This window comes from Gadus macrocephalus, chromosome 1 (assembly GCF_031168955.1).
Source record: "Gadus macrocephalus chromosome 1, ASM3116895v1".
Taxonomy (NCBI): domain Eukaryota; kingdom Metazoa; phylum Chordata; class Actinopteri; order Gadiformes; family Gadidae; genus Gadus; species Gadus macrocephalus.
The window spans coordinates 9,193,861-9,220,616 of NC_082382.1; the positions used below are offsets into that span (position 1 = coordinate 9,193,861).

General features: G+C 50.6%; 1 protein-coding gene across 1 annotated transcript in view; it reads left to right on the forward strand.

The window, feature by feature from the left end:
- The first annotated feature begins 661 nt into the window (after positions 1-661).
- Positions 662-26,756, forward strand: part of plxna2 (plexin A2) — a 58,910-nt gene continuing 32,815 nt past the window's right edge. The window contains 7 exon segments of the mRNA XM_060055319.1: positions 662-685; positions 768-937; positions 13,391-13,514; positions 15,821-15,974; positions 20,472-20,568; positions 23,806-23,920; positions 26,362-26,562. Coding sequence (XP_059911302.1) covers positions 662-685; positions 768-937; positions 13,391-13,514; positions 15,821-15,974; positions 20,472-20,568; positions 23,806-23,920; positions 26,362-26,562 — 885 coding nt within the window.

A 26,756-nucleotide genomic window follows, 5' to 3' on the forward strand; every position in this document is an offset into this window, starting at 1 on the left:
AGGCTGCTGTACCTAGGCAGACAGATGCGTCGCTCGCAGACAAAAGCCCATTGATGGCAGAGGAACAGCTTCCCCTGGCCAGCCGGGCCCAGCTGCTCTCTGCTGTTCCTCTGGCTTTCAGATAAGGGCAACGTTTGCCCTCGCCGGCGCACTGGGGCCCTGCCTCCGCTGTGCTGCTCGCTGCGTTGTAGCGCACACACACACACACACACGCAAGCATGTACACACACACACGCGCGCAAACACGTTCATGCACACGCACAAACATGCACGCACACGCGCACACCAGACACACACATACACACACACACACACACACCCATAGGCATTCTGACACACACACACACACACACACACACACACACACACACACACACACACACACACACACACACACACACACACACACACACACACACACACACACAACACACACACATTCATAACACACACAGACCAATTCTGCATGCTGTTGGGTTTTGAAAAGCACCCACATACAAGAAAATGTCCCAAAAGTGCCTGGAAACATCAGAATGTGTTAATGTAAAAACATGGGGACTGCCAAGTTGCCGTCAGATGCAGATTCTGATGCAGCCATTTCCTCCCGGGGGGTGGTTTAAAGATAGAGGATTTGTGAGAGATTTAAAATGAAAGCGATAGAATGGGGGAGGGGGTGTTGGCCGACGTACAATCCAACAGGAGAATTCAAATCGCTGTTAGGATATATTGCAAATCACCAGGAAACCGAATGGAGGAACCTAATTTAGACACAAGAAGAAGGACGTGTGCTCTGTGAGGACCAACACACTGACCTTCTCCACGCCCTGTGTCTCCAGGTCACCCAGGTGCCCATCGAGTCGTGTGAGCAGTACGGGACGTGTGGAGAGTGCCTGAGCTCCGGGGACCCCCACTGCGGCTGGTGTGTCCTGCACAACATGTGAGTAGCCTCCCCCAACGCAGTCCGACAACCAGCTCCCCTCACTCAGGACCCACAGCACACCACCACACCACCACGACGCCACAACCGCCAAACCACACCGCCGACGCCGGCTCACAACCACACCACCAGCACGAACACCACCACACAACCACCACCTCCACCACTAACCCCGACACCACCACCACGACACCGCCACAAGGTCATAACGACACCACCACCAGCACTACACCGCCACAAGGCCATGACCACCCCCACCACCACACCACCAACACCACACCACCAGGCAACTATCATCTCACACAGATGGCAAACATCGGCCTAACTGGTAACATCAGCCATTCCCTAATTCTTCTCTTTGTTTTCTTCGTCTTTCACACGTGACCGCTTTCGGTAAATATCCTGGTAAATATTAAGCCAGTACATGTAACTGTTGCGGTGAATATGAAGCCAGTTTCGTTTTTTTTTAGTTTCCTTTTAGTCCAGACTGCCAGATTGAGTGGAGCCTGAAAGGGCTTGACTGTGCATCTGTACCCTGAACAACTCCCAGCCCCCAGAGTGCTTGTCACACTAAGAGCAGCTGCTGTCCTATGCGCCCACAAACAGTGGTGAAGTTATCTTTTTATTGTTGTATTTGTCCGTTTTTTCTGTCTTTCGCCGGCAGGAAGCCTCCTGGTATTTCAAATGACAGATGGAAAGACAACAGCCTAGGCCAAAGACAGACTCGCTGTGTTCTGCTTATCGATTGTAGCCTGACTACAAAACCTGAGACTACTGTTGCCATCATCTTCCAGAAGCCTGAATAGTCCCCCATAAAGAGGGAGCTAAATCTCTTCGGTATTGGCGTTGTTGGTAAACTGTTGTCTCTTATTTAATCAAGTGCTTCAGACACAGCAACATGTGAGCTAGGAAGCCATGAGTGACCCCTGCTGGAAGTTACCTGCTACTGCACCAAAACACCCGAAGACTGCCTTCGCCCCGAGATCATAAGGAGCCTTGTCTATTTATCTTTATTTGGGTGGGGATTGGGGGGAGGGGGGGGTATGAGGCACTTGTGAAGGCAGACGGCTGTGAATGTGTGAATGGGACTGAAGTGATGACAGTTAGATGAAATGACGGAGAGGAGAATGCCGGGAGCACAAGACGAGGGAGACGTTGTCTGGCTCTTATTTTCTGTCTTCTACTTTATAGCAGACAGACACGCGCACGCACACGCAGCCCAAATGCACTAACACACGCACACACACACGCACACACGCACAGAGGATCCAACAACACCCCCACCCCACCCCATCCCCCCTTCCCCGCACCCCGCTTAAAAGCACCCCCCCCCCCTGTAAAGGTATAGTCTAATCTTTGTGTGTGTCAGAGCACTGCCGCAATCATCATTACCAGGATGGCGGCCCTCGGCAAAGTGCACTTAAAGTAATTTACATCACTCCAATGCTGGGACAGGACACATAATTGGCCAGCGACATGGTAATTCGGCATGTGTGCGCTTGCCGGTGTGGCGGGGCGGGGTAGGTGGGCTGGTGGTGGCTGCGGTGGGTGAGGATGGTTCTGCTAGCATAGCTTAGCACACAGATAACTTACAACAACAAAGCACGCCGTCCTCGCTAGCGACGCAGGTGGTTGTCTACGCCTCGGCAGGCCGGAGGCCCCTAGAGGTGTGAACCCCCGAGGTGGTGGCTGGTGGTCCTGGAGGTGGTGGGCGGGGGGTCCTGGAGAGGCTGTATGTTATGGAGGGAGGGGAGAGGGCTTAGGGCAGCTGTGTCGCAGCTGTCTGATGTGTAAATGGTTTCTTTGACTGTGCATGCAAGAGCCTGTGTGATGTTTTTAGTTCTGATCTCTGTCGTCCCTCGGGGGGATATTTGATTTACAGTCGAGGGCAAAAAATATTAATTGGACACGGGACATGAATCACAACAATTACAGCAAACAATCAAAGAAAAAAAGAAATCTGTTTGATAAAACATCAAATTATTGGAATGGTAGCCATGGCAAAGTGCTGCTGAGCAATGCGGTCAAGGCTTAGTGCAAATCAATCACATTTATTGCTCTTGGAAAAAAGGAACATTTAAACCTACTGCTTTTCCGTATTTTCGCCAAAAAGGGAGAACAATGTGTGTGCTTTAGTTTGAATGTTTCCATGTCCATGCTGATGTCGAGTCCAAAACTTGGACAATGCTGGAGCTCAAATTTCGGGGGGAGACTGATCAACAATTTCCTGTTTGTTACAGATATATTGTTCCAAAGATAGACTGATTAGTGAGTGCAAGAGGTTTCAGAAGACGATTCCAACAAGTTTCTTTCTACAGTGACCGGTCTTCCTCACAGCTTTGATTTAAAACCTTGACAGACTCTAAGGTCGTTGGTGACCGTACAGGATGCTTTAGCTTGTCATCCCACCGGCAACAGGAAATCGAAGTCAACCAGTGCTGGCCTGGTCGGCGTTCACTGTTGGCCAAGGAGGGTTACCGACAATGGGGAGGCGGGGCTATCACTTTAGTCATCAGTCCTCTTCGGGATCCGAGATTCACTGTCAGCCATATCTCGTTGGTTGTGGTACCACCACACAGGTTGTTTTCAAGTAGAGCCCTATTCCATGTCACACACATCAACACATTCACCCAGATTTGAGCTGGACGCCTTCAGACTTTAGATTAACCTCTAAAGATCGTCTAGAAGACTCAGATTTTGGAGTCTAGCGCGGGGGTGGATTGGGGTGAGGTAGGTGGGAGGGGGGGGGAGTAGATTGGTGAAAAGGTCAACAGTTACTTTCACATCACATGAGCCATCTGTTCCTCTGTTTTCCTGCACGGTGAAGCCTGGGGCCACCTGTCCTCCCCCCGTCGCCCCGTCCCCGTCCCCTCCTAATCCCCTGTCCTCTCTACTGCTGACCCCACAACAAGCGTGACGGGACCTGGCCCGCTCTGGGCCGGGCGGAGAGAGTATCTCTTTACTGGAAGACGGAACGGCCTGCCAGACGCGCCGGGTAGTTTCAGGCTTGCCGTGACTTTGGGAAAAAAACAAAGACGTAGACTTTCTTCCGTTTTTCTTCTCTCCGGTGTGCTCATGATGACACAGCATCGCAGGTAGCAACAGCGGCACTAGCTTATAGCATCGCTAGCATCACGGCCACTTAAATACACTGACGACGACTGGGATGGACCTGGATGTGAAGGTTTGAGCGTGGATCCTCCTGCAGCCAACAGGCGCAGGTTGACCTTGATGCACACGGCTGCAGGCCAGAGCAGCTGCATTTTTTTGGCCGTGGAGAACGACCATTGACCGAATTATGCATGGAGCATAAACCCACACAGAACAAAAAGCCGTGGCACATAAAAAACTGCCGCCATCACCCATTCTGCCCCATCACTGATTCAGCCGCAATCACGGCGTCGCAGCCTAGCTTCTCCATCCTCCCCCTCCCCTCCTCCGCTCCGCCCCTCCTCCCCCCCTCCCCTCACCCCCTCCTTCCCTCTTCTCCTCCCCTCCTCCCCCCCTCCCCTCACCCCCTCCTTCCCTCTTCTCCTCCCCTCCTTGCCCCAACTCCCTCCCCGTCTCTAAACCCACTGTTGTTTCATGGACACGTTCGAGGGCTTCTCTCATTCCCGTATCTACCCATTCCAAAGTCCCTCCGCAGCCAGATTGGAGCTCATCATATCGGTGTAGCGAGGCCGTTGAGTAGCACTGGCCCGGCTCTGGAATGGCCCCGTTCACACTCAAGAGGAGGTCCGCTGCACACAAGCACCTTCCAATTCTGTCAATGTGCTGGTAGTTGATGCTTAATGTTGGTGCTTATTGTTGATGGCGGTGGTATACACACCTTCCATTTTCTCTCCTTCGCTGTGTCTGCAAGTGTGTGTGTGTGTGTGTGTGTGTGTGTGTGTGTGTGTGTGTGTGTGTGTGTGTGTGTGTGTGTGTGTGTGTGTGTCTCAGTGGGGGTTCTGTGTTGTGTCTGTCATGTAAGTGTATGTGTGTGTGTCCGTATGTTCCTGTGTGTGTTGTGTCTGTGTGTGTGTGTGTGTGTGTGTTGTGTCTGTGTGTGTGTGTGTGTGTCACGTGTGTGTGTGTGTGTGTGTGTCACGTGTGTGCCGTTTGAAGCGCTCCATGCCAAGGTGGCTAATTAGGAACCCGGCAGGACGTTAGCTTGCCTTGCAGTGATGAGGAGGAGCAAGCGAGTGTCGAGAGACAGAGAGACAGAGAAGAGGGAGAGAGTGAGAGGGATCCTCGGCCAGCCAGGAGTAGAACTGTGTCTCTCCATTCCCGTTCTCCTTGCTACGCCTCAGGAGTGGCGTGAGCCTCCAAAGTCCTTTAATTACCAGCAGCTGCTCCGCAGCCACTGCAAACATCAAGAACACGAGACGCCGGAGAAAGACACAAGACGAGAGACAGGGGAGAGTGCTACGAGAGAGCGAGGGGGAGAGAGAGGGTGCTTGATACGCCCGCTCTCATCGGCCTACAAGATGAAGAAAAACAGACGAGAAGCGTTTTGATTGCGTCTCAATGGGAGCTCATCATCTTGAGCACACTTCAGAACAGACCCATGAATGGGAATTTGGTAAAACATTATTTGTAGTGCATTCCAAAATACAATCTCTGTCTTTATCTCTCTTTCGCTATGGACCACGCTCTCTTTTCTCTCACACACACTCAGTCGCTCTCTCTCTCCTCCTCTTCTCTCCACTCCAGGTCTTTCTCGTTCTCTCGCTCTTTCTCTGCGGCCCCTGTCTCCGTTCAACTCTCCCTCCCTCTGTCTCTCTCTCTCACGTTCTTCCTCTTGTTCTCGCTCTCTGGTCCCCAGCACTTTTCAACTGGATGTCTCTAAATCTCTTTGCCTGTGGCTACCCATTGTTCGTTCAACACTTCATACCAAGAAGAGGCTTTTTTCTTTCCCTAAATGCCAGTCTCACTCTTTCACTCTCTTTCACTCTCCCCTCTTTCGCTTCCACAACTGTATTATTTCCTGTCTCAAGAGTTCCGTTAGTATAATGAACTTCCTGTTGCGTTCCCATGAATCACTCCAGTGGGGCTCGTCGACAGGAAGGGGATGGGGGGAGGGTTGTCTCGGCTGTACGATGACCTCACCTGAACGGGTCTTTCGAATCAATGTTGCATCGCCGTGAACCGGGTTGTATTGCAGCAATTGTGTGGTGTTCACAAAAATGCTTCTTGTTGGTTGGCGGTGGTTCGGAGATGGGGCCGGCACAAGGATCTTTTTGTGCGGATGACAGCTCTGTGTGGATATTGGGTTCTATCGGGTCGGTTGGAGCCCGGCGGGGGAATGAGTCAGCGCTTGCAAAGCACTGCTCTGAGCAGAAATAACATATTTCTGCCACGCTCCTCCACTAACTACTAGTGTTGTTCCGCTGGCAGGCCGCCGTGGCTCTGCTCGTCCCGGTTTGTGTTGCAGCACAGCGAGGCCCAGAAACAGGGACATCTACAACAGAGTTGTGAGCTGTTTTCAGACCTTGCGGGAGAAAAACAAAAAGTCTGCTTGGGATTTCATCAACCGTTTTGTTTTGTTTTGTTTTGGTTTAATCTGTAACTTAGCTCTTGCTATCATGTGCTAGCCCCCTTTCCTTAACCTTATTCCTTCCCTTACAATGTTTGGTTCAGATAAGGGTGATTTTTATCACGAATGGAAGGTGAGCGACCATGCACTCACACAAATCAGTTTTGTTAATTTAGAGGATGTCGAGCTCCTTGTTGGGAGGTCTGTGTGGCTTCACTTCATCACCACCAGTGTGAGGCAAGCAGCATGTATACAGCACAGCGTCCAACCACACGTATCGACCAATGGATATACTGTATACGTAAATACATACGTCAGGGATCTGTACCAACGTCATAAGGTTCGTTATTCATACATGTCTCGATACAAAAGCACTAGTCACTGTGAAACATCAAAGCTCCTATATAAACAAACAACTTGCCTAAATGTTCTAGATTTAAATTTGGAAACTATGTCAAGCACCAACCATGAGACTATGTGGCTGTAATTTACCTGTGGAAACAACAGTTATCTTGGCAGTGGTAATGGCCATTTGGGTCCATTGTGTGTGTTGGACAGTGTGTATACTGGCCTAGCACTCATCCGCAGTAACCACAGCGCCCGCGCTCTAATGAGATATTGACCAGGAAACATGGCTGCCTATTGATACTCGCATGGATTCCCGGCACTAAGAGCCAGGGCACCGTGGATGAGGTTATTTATGATGTAATGAAGGGCGGGGTTGTTTGTTAAAGGCCTTCAGTTGGACAGGGCTGGAGGAGGGGGGGGGGGATTGGTTGTTGTCAACTGGGATCAGATTTTATATAAATAAAACAATAAAACATGGCAAACATGGAGGGCAGAGTGGGTTGTTTAAGTGCACACTTACTTGTTCAGCGTGTCAGTGACTCTCATATTCATCCATTTCCTCTGAAGTTCCCAGGAAGTGTTCATAGAGCACTGTACTACGGTCTCAGTAGAGTGTATTATATGTTCTCTGTTCTGGCTCCTTTAAACAGACACATTGTGTGGGTGAGTGGGTGGATGTGTGTGTGAGTTTATGTGCGTGTGCATGTGTGCTTGTGGGTGCATATGCATGTGTGTGAGTGTGTGTGTGTGTGTGTGTGTGTGTGTGTGTGTGTGTGTGTGTGTGTGTGTGTGTGTGTGTGTGTGTGTGTGTGTGTGTGTGCGTATCTGTCCATGTGAATGCATGTGTGCTTGTGTGTGTGTCTGTGTGGGTGTGCGTGTTTATGCATACGTGTGTGTGTGTGTGTTTGTTTGTTTGCGTAGGCTCATACACTTTCCACTTCCAGAGTCTTGTGATTCTGTGCTCGCGTGCAGCGACCGCAGGACACCTGGTGCTCCACCACGAGGGATCCTGGAGAGATCGACCTCGGTCACAAGCTCTGCAGTTCCCCACGCATCAACAGAACACACGCACACGCACACATGCACACACACACACACACACACATATGCAGACACACACACACAACACGGAGACGTCTCTAGCTTTAGATCTCCGTAGCAATTTTGAAAGTGTTGAAATAATGCTTTTGTGTCTCCATCCCCCGCCTGTTTTACCTCTCTCATGCATTCCTAAATGTTCTCACTTTAAGGCTCCCGCTGAATTCAACAAAGCATCCATCATTCACTGGTTCAGCACAAAGAGCGGCTGGGGAAGGATGGAGTGTGCCTGTGCACATGCGCCCGTGTGTGTGTGTGCGTATCTGTGTGTTTTTATGCGCGCCCCCCCCCCCCCTCCCACCCCTCCCAAGCCCCCCACCCACCCGCTGTCGAAGAAATCTTGTGTGAGCAAGCGTGGTTCCAGTGCAATCATGCCGCCATGCATATTTTACACACGGCCGGCGTGGTGGAGGGTGGAACCAGACAAAGCAGGCATTATGTCGCGTAATGGCTGATCGCCTAGAAAACATGTTAGGAGGCGCCGCGGCCGCCGCGCTACCTCACCTGACGGCTGCCCCCCCCCCCCCCCCTCCTCCCCAACCCCACCCCCTCTACCACTCTTTGTGCTGCACCTCCTACTCTCTGCTGCGTGGCTCCTTCCTCTTCTCGTCGTTGGCTGGCTTCCCCTCCGAGGGCAGAGGGGATGAGGGGAGGGTTTTCAAAATGGCCCCCTGCCCTCCTGTCCTCCCCCACCCCCCTCCCGTCGTCCTCTCCCCTGTCTGGCCCCACGCTGGGAGACGCAATCACACACACTCCTCTCGCCACGGCGACACACTCCTAAGAGGAGGTTACAGGGAGGGGGGAGGAGAGGGGGGGAGGAGGAGGAGGGGAGGAGGAAATGTTCCCCGGTCGCCTACATCTCCCCCCATCCTGTGTGTGTGTGTGTGTGTGTGTGTGTGTGTGTGTGTGTGTGTGTGTGTGTGTGTGTGTGTGTGTGTGTGTGTGTGTGTGTGTGTGTGTGTTCGTGTGCATGTGTGTGATGTATTGTGCAGGTGTGTTTGCAGGTTTGTGTGTGTGTTTATGCGTGCGTGTTTGTGTGGGTGTATTCTATGAATGTGCATGTGTGTGCTTGCGTGCTCACAAACACACACCGACACACACACACACCCACACACACATACTCACACACGTGCTTGTATTTCAGCGTGACAGGACATCTGTGTGCTCTGCTACATTTACACACACGTGTGAACGTGAGCATGATGTGTTTGTGTGTGTGTGTGTGTGTGTGTGTGTGTGTGTGTGTGTGTGTGTGTGTGTGTGTGTGTGTGTGTGTGTGTGTGTGTGTGTGTGTGTGTGTGTGTCTGTGTGTCTGTGTGTGTGTGTTGGTCTGCACACTCGTGTCTGGGTGTCTATCAGTGGCGGGTGCAGCAGAGAGATGAGGGTGTAATTGCCTGTCTGGAGCTCAGGGGTGGGGTGGGGGGGGGGGGGGGGCAGAGGACCCTGAGGTGACTCTGTCATCACCCAGACACACAGCCTCAGACACACAGCCTCAGATACACAGCCTCAGACACACAGCCTCAGACACACAGCATAGATAACCGCCGTGGACCTCAGATAGGCTGTCAGCACAGGCGTTCTCTTCTCTGTTGCGAGGGCACAGGTATGTGCCGGCGCCTCAGCCCACACAAAAGAAGCAAACAATATCACAACACTTTTTTGTTATTTCTGTGCTGTTTTTTTGCAACACTACAACCCTTTTTTTGCAACACCACAAACATACTGTATGTGCCTGTGTGTGAATGACTCTTGTATTCATGCTTCTTGTATTCTCCATCATATCTCTGTCTCCCAAATCTATATTTCTTATATATTTGATGAGGCCAGAAGAGAGAAGAGAGACAGGAAAACAGGTGGTATAGAGGAAATGACCCCCGGTGGGCATCGTATTACATACCTGGTTAGCCTTCTAGTGGGTTGAGCCACCAGCCAATCGATCATGCACATCATTGTAGTACACACTAGGACAGAGACATCATTATTATATGAACCTGTTCACACAGCTCCTGTAACAGGGCCGACACAGGTGTGTCTCATAACACGTGTAGTGTGTCTGAGTCAGTCCTGTATGACTGAGAGGCCAAGCCCTTCATTCACATCACTGCTGCTCTAGCACACTCACACACACACACACACACACACACACACACACACACACACACACACACACACACACACACACTCACACACAGACACAGACACACACACACACACACACACACACACACACACACATACACACACACACACACACACACACACACACACACACACACACACACACACACACATACACATGCACATGCACATGCACATGCACATGCACACACACACACGCACACATTGAAAGCATGTGGTGATTTGAGGTGATACTCTTTTGTGTACCTGGGCTGTGGAGCCTATAGGATTGAGGGTGAGACGGTGGAGCCACTCTCTGTGTGCTTCAGCACCACGGACAGGGAACCAGACACAGCCCCGAGAGAAGGAGCTGTCACAGCCTCCGTCTGCTGATTTAAGGGCCATTCGCTGCATCTGCTCATGTGTGTGTGTGAGTGCGGTGCGTGGGTGCAAACCTTTTATGAGATTATATTCACTCACTCATGTGTGTTTGTGTGTAAATATCCATTTGTTGATGTTGTTGTTGTTGTTTTTCTTTACAAAGTGCAGTCCCCGCCGTGACTCCTCCCTTTAACACCTCTGTGCACAAGAGCGAAAACAAGGAAAAAGAGAAGCCTGCCGAAGGTAGTTTGAGTGACAGGGGGGGCCGTAGGGTGGCGTGGACTGATGGGCGGGGGGCCGCGGCGGACAGGGGGGGGACGTCCATGCTGCTAGTCAACACTCGATGCGATGCACTTCAGCTAATGAGGGAGGCACGGGGTCAGCTTCTAACTACACACCGATAATGGCCGTCTCTGGTGAAACCATGGCAACAAGCATGTCCCTCTATCCCACACCCGCCCCCCCGTCCCCAACCGCCCTTTCCCTCCCTTTCCCTCCTCCTAGTCTCTCCTTCCAGCTGACATCTGAACAACAACACCATGAGAAAAAGAAAATGGAGAATCACAGTGAGGGAGAAAAAATAAAAATCAATGTGGGGGCTTTTTGTTGGCAGATAAATAACCACATATCATCCCTTTTTCTTTCGCCTTTTTACATGTTTTTTTTCTTTCTTCGTCTATGCCCCGAGGTTGTTGGCATGGAAAAAATATGTATAGAGAAAATATTTTTGCAGACCTGAAAGCACATCAGGTATCATTTCCGCTTTCAGTGTCAATGCAGATGGAAAGAGAGAGGCGCCTCAGACCGAGAAACACCCCGTCGGTTGATCTAAATGATGCAAAGGCATGAGAGAGAGAGAGATACCGAGAGAGAGACTGAGAGAGGCAGAGAGAGAGAGGGGGAGAGACAGAGAGCGAGGGATGACTCATGTGTTAGAGGAGATAGCAAGATTGCGCAAACATACACAAATGGATGCCGAGATGGAGTGGCGATGAACAACTCGAATGGCAGCACTGGAGGAGAAGTTGAAAAATGTTTTCCTCGAAGGTAGAAAACAACATGTGTGGAGAGAGATGGGGGGGGGGGGGGGGTCTCTCTCATCCAGCTGCGATGCCCAATATGGGAACTAGACCACCACTTAGGAAGCTACTGTGTGTTTGTGCTTGTACCATGTGTGTATGTTGTCTTTATGTGTGTGTGTGTGCACGTGTGTGCGTCGGTGCGTTCGTGCACATGCGTATGCGTGTGCGTACGCGTGTGCGTATGTGTGTGGACCCTGTATTTTGGCCCCATGTTGGCGGTGCCTGTTCACACGGTGTGTTGGACGGAGCGTGATCCACTGACACCTTAATAACACAGAATCTGAATGAAGATATTGCAGCCGGTCGATGCCATGTGTGAGAGTGTGTGCACGATATGGCCCGATACACACACACACACACACACACACACACACACACACACACACACACACACACACACACACACACACACACACACACACACACACACACACACACACATGGGGAGGGAGTGCATCCCTGGGGTGTTCCGCGAGCAGGGCAGTGTGGAATCATTGTACACACAATCAGGCACACACATACACACAGCTTTGGCGGGAGGCAGGGTCTGATTGGTTCATCAGCACGGCAGACAGCGGCTGACCTGTTGGGGGCCAATTAGAGCCTGTGCGACCAGACAGCCAGTTAGCTCTGCCGGCTCCAGTCCAGAGGAATAACACTTAGGATGGGCGACCAGGAGGAGGAAGAGGAGGAGGAGGAGGAGGAGGACAGAGTCCCCTCTGCTGTAATGGGGCAGAGGCGGCAGCAAAGTTTTAATAAGAGCGAGGATACTGTTGTTTTTGTTAGTTTTTGCGTTTTCCTTCTTTTTCTTCTTTTTCCGTTTCTGTTTTGCGACCACAAAGGGCAGACGACAGGGGCGTATTGCTCTTCAAACACAGCTGGGTCTTTCACAGTGCCTCATACAAGACGGAAAGCACAGAACATCATGGGCAACGCAGACGCCAATTAGCCGTGATCCAACGCGGAACAGTGAATGAAAGATGCAATGTTGCGTTTGTTGTTTGTGTTTGTGTGGTACGTTTGGTTTGGCGGCTCGGGGAGGTGACAGTGGCGGCCATTACACTGCTACGGATTAGTTGTTCCGGCTTGTTTGCAAATGTGATGACTGGATTAAATGAACAACACACGCTACACAAGAGCTGTCGCTAGCAAATGCTGGCATTCGAGGTGGGACGGCAATTAGCCGTCAAGCCAGTAGCTATCTACAGCAAGTTATCTACCCCCAGTTAGCCACCGCATGTTATCCTACAGTGAGATGAATCTGTGTGTCTGTGTGTGTCTCTGTGTTCAGTGGATGCGATGTCCCTCGTTGCTTCTTAACTAGTCCGCTTATACCCAAAACCACACACTGTTGTCGCTGCTATTGCTTGTAAAAGCGGGTAGGCAATTTATCTTAGAAGCATTTCTGCATATTTGTTGAAATCCTCTTGACATCCTGACATTAATCAATAAATAAAATGCGCTGTAGAAGAAAAAAAATACTGCGCATCTCTTGCTGTCGCACACCCGTAATAAGACCATCGTTTTGATGAGAGCCGAATGTTCTCTCTCTCTCTCTCTCTCTCTCTCTCTCTCTCTCTCTCTCTCTCTCTCTCTCTCTCTCTCTCTCTCTCTTTTTCTCTTTGTCTCGCACACACAGTAATGTCAGACCCTTCTACTCGTTACTGCTCTGTTACCAGCCACTCCACTTTGTTTCTCTCCACATTGACATTGACGGCCAACACAACCTCAGACACACTCATACACGCACACACATACACACACACACCCTTACCCCCCACCACACACACGTTTTTATTTTCAGATTCCAAATTGCAGCACTGTCTGTGTCTCAAACTCCCGCTTCATGCACCATTTCTGCCCTCTCCTCCTCCCCCTCCTCCCCCTCCTCCCCCTCCTCCTGGACAGGTGTTCCCAGAGGAGCCGCTGCGAACGCGCCGATGAGCCTTACCGATTCGCCGCCGCTCTCAGCCAATGTGTGAGGGCCACCGTCTACCCGGACAGCATTGCCGTGTCAGAGCCCAGCGTGCCCGTAAGTAGACGACTCTCTAGGACGCATGTGCGGATGCGCACACACACACGCACGCACACACGTGCTGGACACACTCACATTGTGTACACGGTGAGTCCGACTTTTCAGTTTCAACTTGTGATGTGCGTTGAGCGATGAGGTTTCGGTTCATTTCATTAGTGATGGATTGAGGTTAAAGTATTTGTGTCGTTTATTTACATATCTGCCACTCATTCCTGGAGGCACAGCTGGTGGAACCAGCGTGTAAAAAAATGACCAAAAATGCCATGCATTCAATAAACTGTTAGTGTGCAGATCTGGACGCAGCACACATTAGCATAAACATTAGTGGGGAAGGTTCAGCAGAGATCCTCGCTACGTGGGTGTTTCAGCGGGCATATGCTTGCCCTGCGCGGCTGAGGTGGTGTGTGCGGTAAGATTTATGCGTGCGTGGGAGTATGGGTAGGAGCTAAATTTGTCTGATGTCCAACATTTACTCCTAAATTATTTGAAGGGAAGGAAAAAATAAACACAAACTGGAAATACTGAAAAAGGCATCTTTAAAAGACATCTGAGAAACACACGCGTAAATACGTTAAGATAACCTAAAGCAACTGCAGTATCTGTAGAAACCAACTGAGATGATGTCGGTCGGAAGCCTGTCCCTCAGCCTCACCCGCAGCCTTCCCTTGTTTGCCTTGACACACACGCACACACACACACACACACACACACACACACTGTGTGGACCCATGTATCAAGGTGCGTTTGTTATGATGCTGGAAGCCCAGCGTGTCAGCCCCCTTTAACCTCCAGTGACAGGGGTCAGCTCCCCCCCACACACGGGCCCCTCCCTGCACACAGGGGGAGAGTGTGAAGGGCGGTCATCTCCATGACGACAAAAGCGGTGCACAATGTGTGCAGAAGGCAATCGAAAGCAATCAAATTACCTTTATTAAAACGGCCCCCACTAATGAGGCCCAGTGCACTGCCAAACACGTCCCCAGCACTATCAGGCATCGGCACGCACACACAACCACAACAAAAAGCGCAAAAAACACACAACCTTATTTGTCAGCCGGCGACGTTATGGCGTGAGTGCTTGTTTGTGTGCGTGTGCCCGAGTGTGTTTGCCTGTGTGCACGCGTTTGTGTACTCCTTCAATTTAACGGTGTTTGTACTTGTCCGCTTCTGCCAAACGAGGAGGGCTGATTAGCAGGAGATGTTTCTGGGTTGGTGGGGGGGGGGGGGGGGGGGGGGGTTAGCTCTTTTGAACAAACAACACTGATTGCCGAGGAGGGTTTATATCAGGCAGAGGCTGATGCGGACCCCAAAGAAACAAATTGAAGTAAATGTGAAACGGCAGAGGGAGACGAGAGGACGGTGACGTGTTAACGGACACAAAAGAAACCCCCTGCAAAGATCCACAAATCCATATCTGATCCACGGGGCGCTCTATCTGGCCCCTGGTGTCTGAGGGCCAAACAGCGGGCCCCTGTGGGGTAGAGTGAGGCATAGGGATGCTTCTCCCCCCCCCGGCTGCCTCATCGGCCCGTCCCGCCTGCCCCGCACAGTTTAGTTAGAGGCATATGAAAGGGCTGAAGACAAAAGGGGGAACTTCAAACCCAATGGCCTAAAATAACAGCTAATGGAACAAGGCTGTGAAATGCCACTGTGATAATTACCCAGACTGCTTTCTTTTGGCTGGAGAGTCAGATCACACATGCACATAAACACACACACACACACCACACACACCCACACACCCACACACACACACACACACACACACACACACACACACACACACACACACACACACATCCCCACACACACCCCCCCCCTCCACTACCCACCGTGCACAAAATACATTTATTTATAGGCTGAGCAGGCGCTCAAGCCCCGTGTCACCGCTCTCCAGAGAATGACTTCAAACGCTCGTGAGTTGGTGTGTGTGGATGTATTTGTGTCTGTGTCTACATGTTTGTGTGCGGTGTGTGTGTGGGTGCACATCTCGGTGCATGTTGTTTTTCTTCTCGGCGGAGTTGTGCGCGTCTTTGAGTTTGAGTGAGTGAAAGGAGGAAACAACAAATGGAATTTGTCGAGTAGCCAATTTCCCCCATTCCCCTTAAGAAACGGCCTTCATCTTCTCATCGCCACCGCTGATGAAATGATGATGTCACCCCCGCCGCTAAAATAACACCTTGGCGTTCCACCGGGCTGTTGTTTAGCAGTCATAGGCGCCCATGCCTCAGTGCACGCCGTTCATTTGGATCCCCGCGCTGAGTGTCTGAGAGCTGTGTTTCTGCCTGCGTCCCTCGCCTCAGCTGCTGGTCAGAGTGAGCGACGTCCCCGACCTGTCGGCCGGCATCAGCTGCTCCTTCGGCAACCTGACGGAGTCGGAGGGCAAGGTCAGCGGGAACCAGATCCTCTGTGTCTCCCCTGCCGCCAAGGACGTGCCCGCCATCCCCGCCGACCAAGGTACCCAATGCATGGCACATACACACGCACACACACACACACACACACACACACACACGCATGCAGACCCGCACGCACGCACACACAAACACACACACTGTCTTATACACACGCACACACACACACGCATACATAGCTCACTCCCATGGAGGAAAACACTCGCATACAAATGTGCACACGCAAACACACATTCAAAGACACACATCATGCATGCACAGACACACACTCACGCACCGTGACATAGATAGATCAAGGAGCGAGGTGTTGTTAACATTAACACACACTCGTGCTGACACACACACACACACACACACACACACACACACACACACACACACACACACACACACACACACACACACACACACACACACACACACACACACACACACAGCATTATGCATTGACACAGAAGATTTACATATGGACACAGAAAAAATAAACACACACACACATGCACACACAGCAAATTGTATGCATGCGAAGTGAACAAGTACATACAAAGGATGTAAACATGGACACACATATACACACTCAAACACATACACAAATGGTATACTGCTTCACAATAATTGCCTTCCCCTATATACATACAGACACCATTCATTCATGCAATGTAATTCATGTGTTTCCTCACACACTAACACATTGACACACACAGACAAACAAACACGCTGGCCAGAACCACAGAGGTATTTTGGGTCAATAAAGCCTAAATGAATATATTTTAATAGTACAGTGGTCTGATGTTCACTGGACCATGAAGATGAGTCTTAGGAGAGCAGGAAGGGGGGGAGAGAGGGGGGGAGGTGGGAGAGACCCCCCTGAGGCTTTTCACATCAAAGCACAGCCTCCCTCCACCCCCCCAGCCGGGCCCACCCCACCCGCCCTGTGATGCTGTTGCTCCCTGCGATCCATGATATCCATCTGCTAGTTATCCTGTCAGGCTCACTGTTAATGAGCTGTGTGTTACGGTGAGGGAGTGTGTGTGTGGGTGTGTGTGTTTCTGTGTGTGTCTGTAAAGATGGACAACCTACACGCTGACCCACACGTGCAAGCACACACATACACACACACACTCACACACACACATACATACAGAAACACACACAGAAACACACCTACACACAGAAACACTCACACCTGGCAACTTATTCACACACGCACGCACGCACTCACACACACACACACACACACACACGCACACACAGATACACACTGATACACAGAATCAGTACACACTCACACTTGCACACAAACATGTGAGCCCTTTCCCCATGAATAGGTACACACAGCCTTGGTGCCTGAGTTATTGATTGAGCACTCCTGCCTGATGTGGGTCGTGTGGGCTTAACAAGCTCCCCCTCACCAAGGACCAGGTCCCAGGGCCCAGGACACTGGTTCCTGCAAGGTCGAGACCCATTAGGGCTGATGGCAGTGGGGGAGGGCTGGGGCAATGCCCGCCTTGTGGCTGCTGGCTGACAGACTCCCTCCAATGCCGGGCGTTAGCTGTGGCCTCCTAGCTTGCTAAATTAAGAGATGAGATGAAGGCCTGCTGCTGGTCGTCTTTACAGTGAGGTGTAGACGGGAACTATCCTTTGCAGTCAAACTGACACATTTTTGGCCAAGCTCAAAAGGCTTTATGACATTCATCACAGCCAGAGGCAGGACCGCAATAAAGGTTTCAACTGTGGGGGAAGACTTTTTTGCAAATTCTGTATCATCCTATTATTTGTGTTTAAGTGATTTTCACATTTGTTGTTGAGTTTAAGCTAATGGTTATTTTATTATTGAGAATAGGATATTACAGAAGCCTTGAGTAGCACTGAAGATCAGCATGTATCAGGGCACAATATACATCGTAAATCCATAAAGCCCAAAACAATTCACCTCAGTTCCCCTCCTATGGTCCATAGCTCCAACATTGGGTTCTACAGCTCAACCAACCCCAGATTGACAATAACACTCTGCCCTCATATCCTACTCATTGAATCTTCTGGAACATTTGAGGGATTTCCGGCCCAATGGTGCACATCCTTTTAATAGTCTACATTGGCTGCACCCGCAATTCCTTTTTCCTATATTTAAGGTTTATATATATATAAATATATATATCGTTATGAATTCTAACACCTGCTCTTTGACAACAAGCACCTGCTGTTTACCCAGCCACATGCCTGTGGCGTAGAAAAACTCATTTTCTGAATAATATATATCATGTGCAGTGTGTGTGGAAATAATACATGTTGCTGGGCCTCAGTGATTCCCACCGCTCCCGTGAGTAAATGACAGCCGTGTGTACCCAGCGCTCCCCGGGGGGACAGGGGGAAGGGGGGTTGGAGCAGGCCTAATATGAATCCCCCCCCCCCCCTCCCCACCAGGTAAATGTCAACCCATGCACCCTCCCCATCTGTAAGACCCCTCTTCAGCCCAAAGCAGACCCACACATGCACACAGAGACACACACAGACAAACACGTCGACACACATTCCATCTGCTGCTTGATGTTGGACAAACTCCACCTCCTGTCACCTCTCTCCGTGTCTCCATGCCTCCATCTCTCCGTCTCCCCTGTCTCCCTCCATCTCTGCTACCCATCCGTCCTTGGAACAAACCTTTTTTTTTTTTACACCCAACCAGCACTGTGAGGGGAGGAGAGGAGAGGAGGGGGCGGGGCAAAGAGCAGGGGAGAGGAAAGGGAAAGAGAAGACAAAAGACTGGGAATGGGGAGGGGAGGGAGACCAAGCGAAATATTAAGAGGATGAAGAGTGCGGGTGCATATGGAAAGGCGATAGTAAGGTTATAATAACAGTGTGAAAATAGCGTTGTTGTGGGTGGTTGACTTGTCGCTGTGCCAAACTCCTCTGCTTCAAAATGATCGCTATTAGCACTGATACACGCAGACTATGACCCAAGTGGGCACATAGGAGCTATGTACCTGCTAATTCAGACGGCTCCTATATCCTGACTCTACTCCCCATAGCCTCAAATTTGAACTTCCTTTGAACTTCATCTCTCATCGCTTGTGCGCATAAGATACACGTTTCTATGAACAAAAACAAACTGTTTGCCAGTTTCCTGGGAGATAAGTGCGGTGTCTACGTATAGTGTGTTTGTGTGTCAGTGTCTGTGTGTGTGTGTGTGTGTGTGTGTGTGTGTGTGTGTGTGTGTGTGTGTGCAAGTGCTATCTGAATTACCAACAGGTGTTGTGGATAGAACTGAGCACAAAGGGTCATTCCACCCTCCCACACACACTGAATGTCATCCGATCCTCCGCCTGCTACACACACACACACACACACACACACACACACACACACACACACACACACACACACACACACACACACACACACACACGCACACACACACACACACACACATATAAATAAGGCACACACACACATACAGAGCAGATACATAGAAAGCACACACCAACACAGCGCGGTAGACCAAGAAATGTGGCGTAATGTCCTCCACTTGCGTGGTCTATATTGTAAGTTGGAGGCGACGGAGGGGAGGTTGGCTCCTATGTGGAACAACACCGCCAGCGTTTCTCCTATCACCGCCAGGACGCTTTCAATAAATTGCCATGCAGAAAATTGATCCAATTACATGGATTTTTTCCCCATGATAATAATAATATATGGCGTTATATCCTTTTCATTCTTATTCATGCTAATATTCAATCTGGCCTCAAAATGCATTCAATATCCTTTTCACAAGTTGGTGGACCAATAATGTAAATACTGCATGGTGCCAAACAACCCCATGATCACTGGACTGCTCTGGTGGTTAGAGGTGCTGAGGGTGGTGAGGGGGTGGGGATGGTAAGGGTGGTGGTGGAGGTGATGGGGGGTGGGGGGGTGGGGTAGGTGGTGGAGGTGAGGGGGGGTGGGGGTGGTGGTGAAGGTGATGGAGGTGAGGGGGGGTGGTGAAGGTGATGGAGGTGAGAAGGGGGTGGTGAAGGTGATGGAGGTGAGGGGGTGGTGGTGGTGAAGGTGGTGAATTTGAGGGGGTGGGGGTGGTAAAGGTGGAGGTGAGGGGGTGGGGGTGTTAAGGGGGGCGGTAGGGGCTGGTGGTGGTAAGGGGGGCAGCAGGGGTGGCGGTCCAGCCAGCTGGTGAGGCTGCAGTAGGGGCCCACGCTGGCTCTCAGCCGTACCAAGGGCTGGTCTCTGTCTGGCCTCCTCTGCACGTCCTGGGGGGGGGGGGCGGGGGAGGTGGGGTCCGGGTACAGACGGGTGGAGCGACAGGGCACGCAGGCGTTGTTGTGTGTAGACGCTGAGTGTGATACCATAATGTAGTACTGGGAGGCAGGTGAAGGGTTCATGTATAACCCGGCTCATTTGAACCTGTAATTGGCAGTTGGATGGAAAGCCCTGCATGAAATGGTAATATGGGGTCTCGCTAAAATGTTTGCCACGTTGTGAATGTCTGTTACAAGTGTAGTAAGATATGTTAAATATATTCAACGCTCTCTCTCTCTCTTCCTCTCAGATTGGTCCGGTGTGGAGCTGAGGCTCAACTCCAAGGAGACGGGTCAGATGCTGATCAGCACAGAGGTCAAATTCTACAACTGTAGCGTCCACCAACTGTGAGTCCGTCTCTTTTACATGGTTTACATCACTCTCTCTTTCTCGCCCTCTCTCTCGCTTTCTCTCATACCCTCAGTGCTCTCTCTCTCTCTCTCTCTCTCTCTCTCTGTCTCTCTCTCTGTCTCTCTCTCTCTCTCTCTCTCTCTCTCTCTGCTCTCTCTCTCTCTCTCTCTCTCTCTCTCTCTCTCTCTGTCTCTGTCTCTCTCTCTCTCTCTCTCTCTCTCTCTCTCTCTCTCTCTCTCTCTCTCTCTCTCTCAATGAATCAATGTTGTGGGAATTAGTTACAATTCCCCCTTAACCTTGGCCGCCCCCTAGTCCGTCCCTCACTCTGCATCTAAAAATACTCCCCCTGCCCCCTGTGGAGACTAATGCAATCTGATCACTGCTGATCTCAGAGCCTCAGAGCAGGGAGCGTCCACACCCTGCCCTAATGATGCCCTCCTCCACGCACACACACACACACACACACACACACACACACACACACACACACACACACACACACACACACACACACACACACACACACGCATGCACACACACACACCCACACACACAGACACACACACAGACACACACACACACACACGCATGCACACACACCCACACACACAGACACACACACAGACACACACACAGACACATACACACAAGCAAACACACAGACACACAGACAGACACACACGCACGCACACACACACGCGCGCGCGCGCACACACACACACACACATGCGCACGCACTCACACATACACACAAACACATACACACACAGAATCTGAAACAAGCTTTGCCTCCACCACCTCCACCACCACCACCAGCACCACCATCCCCACATACACACACCATCACAACAATCACGTCATGGGGATGCCTAGTTGCCTGCTGACGTGAATCGTGTTCAAATCAACCATTTCTATATCTATACACGATTATTTAGTTAGAACTAGATGATATTTTATGACTGCAACCCTGTTGATAGTATAACTCGATGTGGGTCTTATCCGATGGTGGTCTAAAGGCCTCTGTGACCCAGCTGGAGTATTGTTCAGAACAGAAACCCAGAGAGATGGAGAGGAGAGGAAATGGGAAGATTACAGTGCAGAACATCTCATGGGTTCAAGAGCCACAGCCTGTAGTTCCATCCTATTATTATCCCGCACACCCCCAAACAAAATCATCTTCCCACTTCTCTTCCTCTCCTGCAACTCGGAAACAGAGAGATGCCACAGGCTGCCACGGAATCACACGCAAACACACGCACACACAAACACACACACACACGCACACACACACAAACACACACACGCATACACACGCATGCACACCGCTGCCCCATGTATGGTGCAGACTGCTTCCTTTGTTTTGACATGGTGGAGCTGTCTGAGGACCCTGTCTGAGTAGCACAGGAAGCAATTACTCCCCCCCGCGTCACATCAGTTAATCAGCAGCAAGCTACACACACATGCACCAATATGAAGGTTGTAGTGGTATTCAATTGCAAATAATGCGCTTCTAACAATGACGCCTTTGTGCTTCCTCCCTTCTCTCGCACACTATCTATATATATGCATATATATTTTCGCACACTATCTGTATTCAGTTCCTTTATTTTTATCTCCTAACAAATCTCCCAGCTTCGCGCTGAATTGCCGCCTTCTCCAGAATTAGTCGAGGCTCGCCGGAGATCTTCCCCGTGCCGCCGCACCGATGAATCTTTCAGAACAATAAACAAATGGGCATAATTCAGTCAGCCGGAACTCAGCGGGAGTGCGTCGGCCCGTGTGTGTGTGTGTGCGCTAACGAGAGGGACACGGAGACAAAAGCTTAAGTCCGAGATGGAGGGAGCGCGGGAGCGAGATGGGGAAGCGACGGTATATAATGGCCCCTTCAGCAACGTGCCGGTATGTGTAGGGCCATGGAAGCCATCAGAACACATTAGCATCCCGCGGGAATAGCCTCCTGCCGTATACAGGCTGCATGCGGGGTGCTGCGCGGAGCATGCGATGGGGGCCCCTCTGGGAGGCGCCGGGGCCCCCGGACACGCGCTAACACGCGCTAACACAGGCGCTAACACGGGCGCTAACACGGGGCTCTGATGGCGTGCGGCGTTCCCTCGTTACGCCGTCCTCGCCCCTTACAGCTCCACTCTGTACATCCACCCAGGCTAGCACCGGGCAGCACCGTCACCACAGCATACACACACACACACACACACTCATACAGACTGCACACACACACACACACACAAACACACACACACACACACACATTCACTTACTCACTCACTCACTCACACACAGACACACACTCAAACTCACACAAACACACACACACACACACACATGCAGACACACACACAGACACACACACACACACACACACACACGCACACACCCACATGCAGGCGCTCGCATTTGCACACAAGCAAACCCTCATAGTTCAATCGTTCACCCACGTAGGTGCACGCACACAAACACACAAATGCACGCCAAATAGATGCACGCATGCATACACAGACAGACACATATACGTATGTGCAAACACATGCACACAACCACACGCAGAGTCGCAGACACATTCGAACTTGCAGGCACACACATATGTCTACAAGCCATTAATAACACCACTGCTCTAACAATACCAGGGTAATGGTAATTGCAGGATTATGTTGTGCGATGTGTGTGTGTGTGGGTGTGGGTGTGGGTGGGTGTGATGCGTGTCCGGCTGGCTAGTCCCATCGCTTCCCCCATCCCTCCCTCCCCTCATACGCACACACACACACACGTACGCTGTGTGTGACAGGACATCTGCACAGGGTGTTGGTGTGGAGAATGAAATGAGCAGATAGATTTTGGCACCGCAGCCATGCAGCACGGAGCCAAGCACAAGGGCAGCAGCAGGCGACCGCTCGGGATGTCTGCTCATTTCCTCTAGTGCTAGCACCCCACCCCCCATACCACCACACACACAAACACACACAAACACACGCAAACACACACACCACACACACACACTCCCCTTGACTTGTCTGCCATCCTCTCTGACTTTCTCTCTCTCCCTCTCTCTCTCTCTCCCTGTGTGTGTGTGTGTGTGTGTGTGTGTGTGTGTGTGTGTGTGTGTGTGTGTGTGTGTGTGTGTGTGTGTGTGTGTGTGTGTGTGTGTGTGTGCGTGTGTGTGTGTGTGTGTGTGTGTGTGTGCGTCTGTCTGTCTGCGTGTCAACATGCTGCCCGTGCAGGTGTCTGTCATGTGTGAACAGTGCCTTCCGCTGCCACTGGTGCAAGTACCGCAACCTGTGCACCCACGACCCGTCCAGCTGCTCCTTCCAGGAGGGACGAGTCAACGCCTCGGAGGTGGGTGCCATGTCTAATTATATCTCTCTCTGTGTCTCGCTCCATCCCTCTTTTTCACCCTCTCTCTCTCTCTCCCTCTCCCTCTCTCGCTCTCGCTCTCGCTCTCGCTCTCTCTCTCTCTCTCTCTCTCTCTCCGTCCATCCATCGTTCAATCGATCTTCATATTTATCTATTCCTCCATCCATCCCTCTGTCTGTCTGTCCGTCTATCCGTCCGTTCCCCCTCCTGCAGGTCTCACTGTAGCCCGGGCCATGTCTTCTAAAGCCTCTTGTGTTTCTGTATCGGCGTTACTCACTCACAGCTCTTGTTCTGAGCGGAAGCCATTAAAAGTCTATTATCCCAGTAGTTAGTGAGCTTAGTGCGTCTGCTAACAACGACACAGGATCATTCTGACCGAGGCACCAGAGACGCCAGGCACTCACCCGCCACTGCAAAGCTCGCCTTAGACAGTCTGCCTGCATGCCGTCTCATTGAGTGGGCTTTATATTTGTGTATGTATGGGTGCAGGTTGGAGACTGCTTCAATGTGTGTGTGTTTGTGTGTGTGTGTGTGTGTGTGTGTGTGTGTGTGTGTGTGTGTGTGTGTGTGTGTGTGTGTGTGCGTGTGTGTGTGTGTGTGTGTGTGTGTGTGTGTGTGTGTGTGTGTGTGTGTGTGTGTGTGTGTGTGTGTGTGTGTGTGTGTGTGTGTGTGTGTGAGTGTGTGTGTATGTAGGTTCTTTGATCCTATAACCTTGTGGTTAAGAACAAAATAAGCGGTTCCCTTTTAGGGTTTCAAGTTACACACTGACCAGTGACCCAGGGGGTTCGCCTCTGAGGAAACCACAAAACCACGCTGCTCGCTGGAGACCTGTCACAATGCACTGAATTCATATAGAAGACCAAGGCCGCCCCCGAATAGTAGACCAAACGTTATTCGATGACAAGTGGCCCGGTCTACCAAGTTTTCATTGGTCAGATGGTCGCAGGAACATAAAAAGCTGCACCTTGTCAAAATGAGGTCAAACCTATATGTCTGGACCGTGAATGAAATCCTTGGAACACTCAGAGTCACAGTCACAGACAGACATTAATATTGCGGTTGTTACTAGAAAGTAGGCTGTGTCAGGCAGTTTATCCAAAGGGGGGGATCGTTGGAGAGGTTAAAGGACGACTCCAGTAAGTAGACCCGCAAACTCTGCAAGAAATCATTCGTAGACATCAAAAATGTGTTAACAGTGTTACTTAACATTACGTAACATTCTTAGCAAATTTCAGATAAGCTTTCTTTTTTAATATCATAAACATGCGACGACTAGTCAGCTAATGGCTTGAGTTGACTTCTAGTCGTCTATGCAATCTTTATACTGGGAAAGCCCTTTAGATAACGTCTGAAAATCTGTACATTCACACACATACACACACACAGACACACACAAACACAAACACACAAAGAGACACACATAAGGCCTGGTTTGTGTATATCCACAACCTTGTTGAAGAAAATCATTCTTTTCAACCACTTTGTTGTTGTCAAAATCCATCAGCATTGTAGCCCTGGCCAGTGCGTTCATAGAATGACGTGAGATACGATATATTATATCATATATGAGCTGATGTGAGTCTTTTGAAGGCTGGAAGGATTCACACACACATTTCTGCAGCACTCCCAACACTGCTGTGGTGTTTTTGCTGACAGAGTCAAGATGAAACCTCTGTCGTGGATCCCCATTTTGTGTCTCCAACAGGTTATGTTTCGATTGAGTGACCTCCTAGTCCATGAATAAAGAACTGTCAGTGTGTCCCACTGAAGCACTGGCTGTGTCCTCCCGCCTTGCAGAATATACGTTTAGATCGCTCATAGCATGTTTATTCCACATCGTTCGACTGGAACAGGGTGATTGTCCGAATGTGTCCCTGACTCTAGTCAATTGAGGTCCATTTTATTTGTACAACCCTTCGTAGTTACACTCTAAAAGGGCCTCACAGGCTACAGTATATTCCCCCAAACCCTACTTATTTTTTTGAGAATTTAATTGGAATAGACTTTTGTTAGCGAACAATGGTATTTAATTTATTTTATTTTATTTGTTGAATTGGATGTTTTGTTCCATGTCTTTTTATATGTTGTATTTGTATCTTTAACACTGCTGTAAACCAAATTTCCCTTTTGGGACGAATAAAGTGCTGAACTGAACTAAACTGAACACCCTCTGTGGGGCAAGGAAAAGTCCTAATGATCCAGGACCTTGGGAAGGCGAAGGGAGGACTGATCCCTCTTTTCATAGACGGCCGATATAGTGCCAGTATAAGCTAGACAAACAAAGGCTAATTAAGATGAAGGATAGGAAATACAAAAATCAGTAACCACTTCAAAAATCAATCGATCAATGTACGTGGGCAGTTATCAGGCACACTCCAGCCCACCTCTGACCTCTGACCTTTGACCCTTGTGTGCCCCCCCAGGACTGTCCTCAGCTGGTGCGCTCCGAGGACATCCTGATCCCGGCCGGGGAGGTGAAGCCCATCACGCTGAAGGCCCGGAACCTGCCCCAGCCCCAGTCGGGCCAGCGCGGCTACGAGTGTGTGCTCCACATCCAGGGGGTCAGCCACCGCGTCACCGCGCTGCGCTTCAACAGCTCCAGCGTGCAGTGCCAGAACAGCTCGGTAGGTGCCCCCGTACACCCCAGCACACACACACACACACACACACACCGCCACACACACCACAGCCACGCACACATCGCCACACACACATCTGGTGGCTCGATGTCTTTCCTGAAGGAGTCGGACAGCTGAAAGACACTTGGTTTTAGTTCCGAGTACACCGGAAATATGCATAAAGGTTCATGAAGTATCTA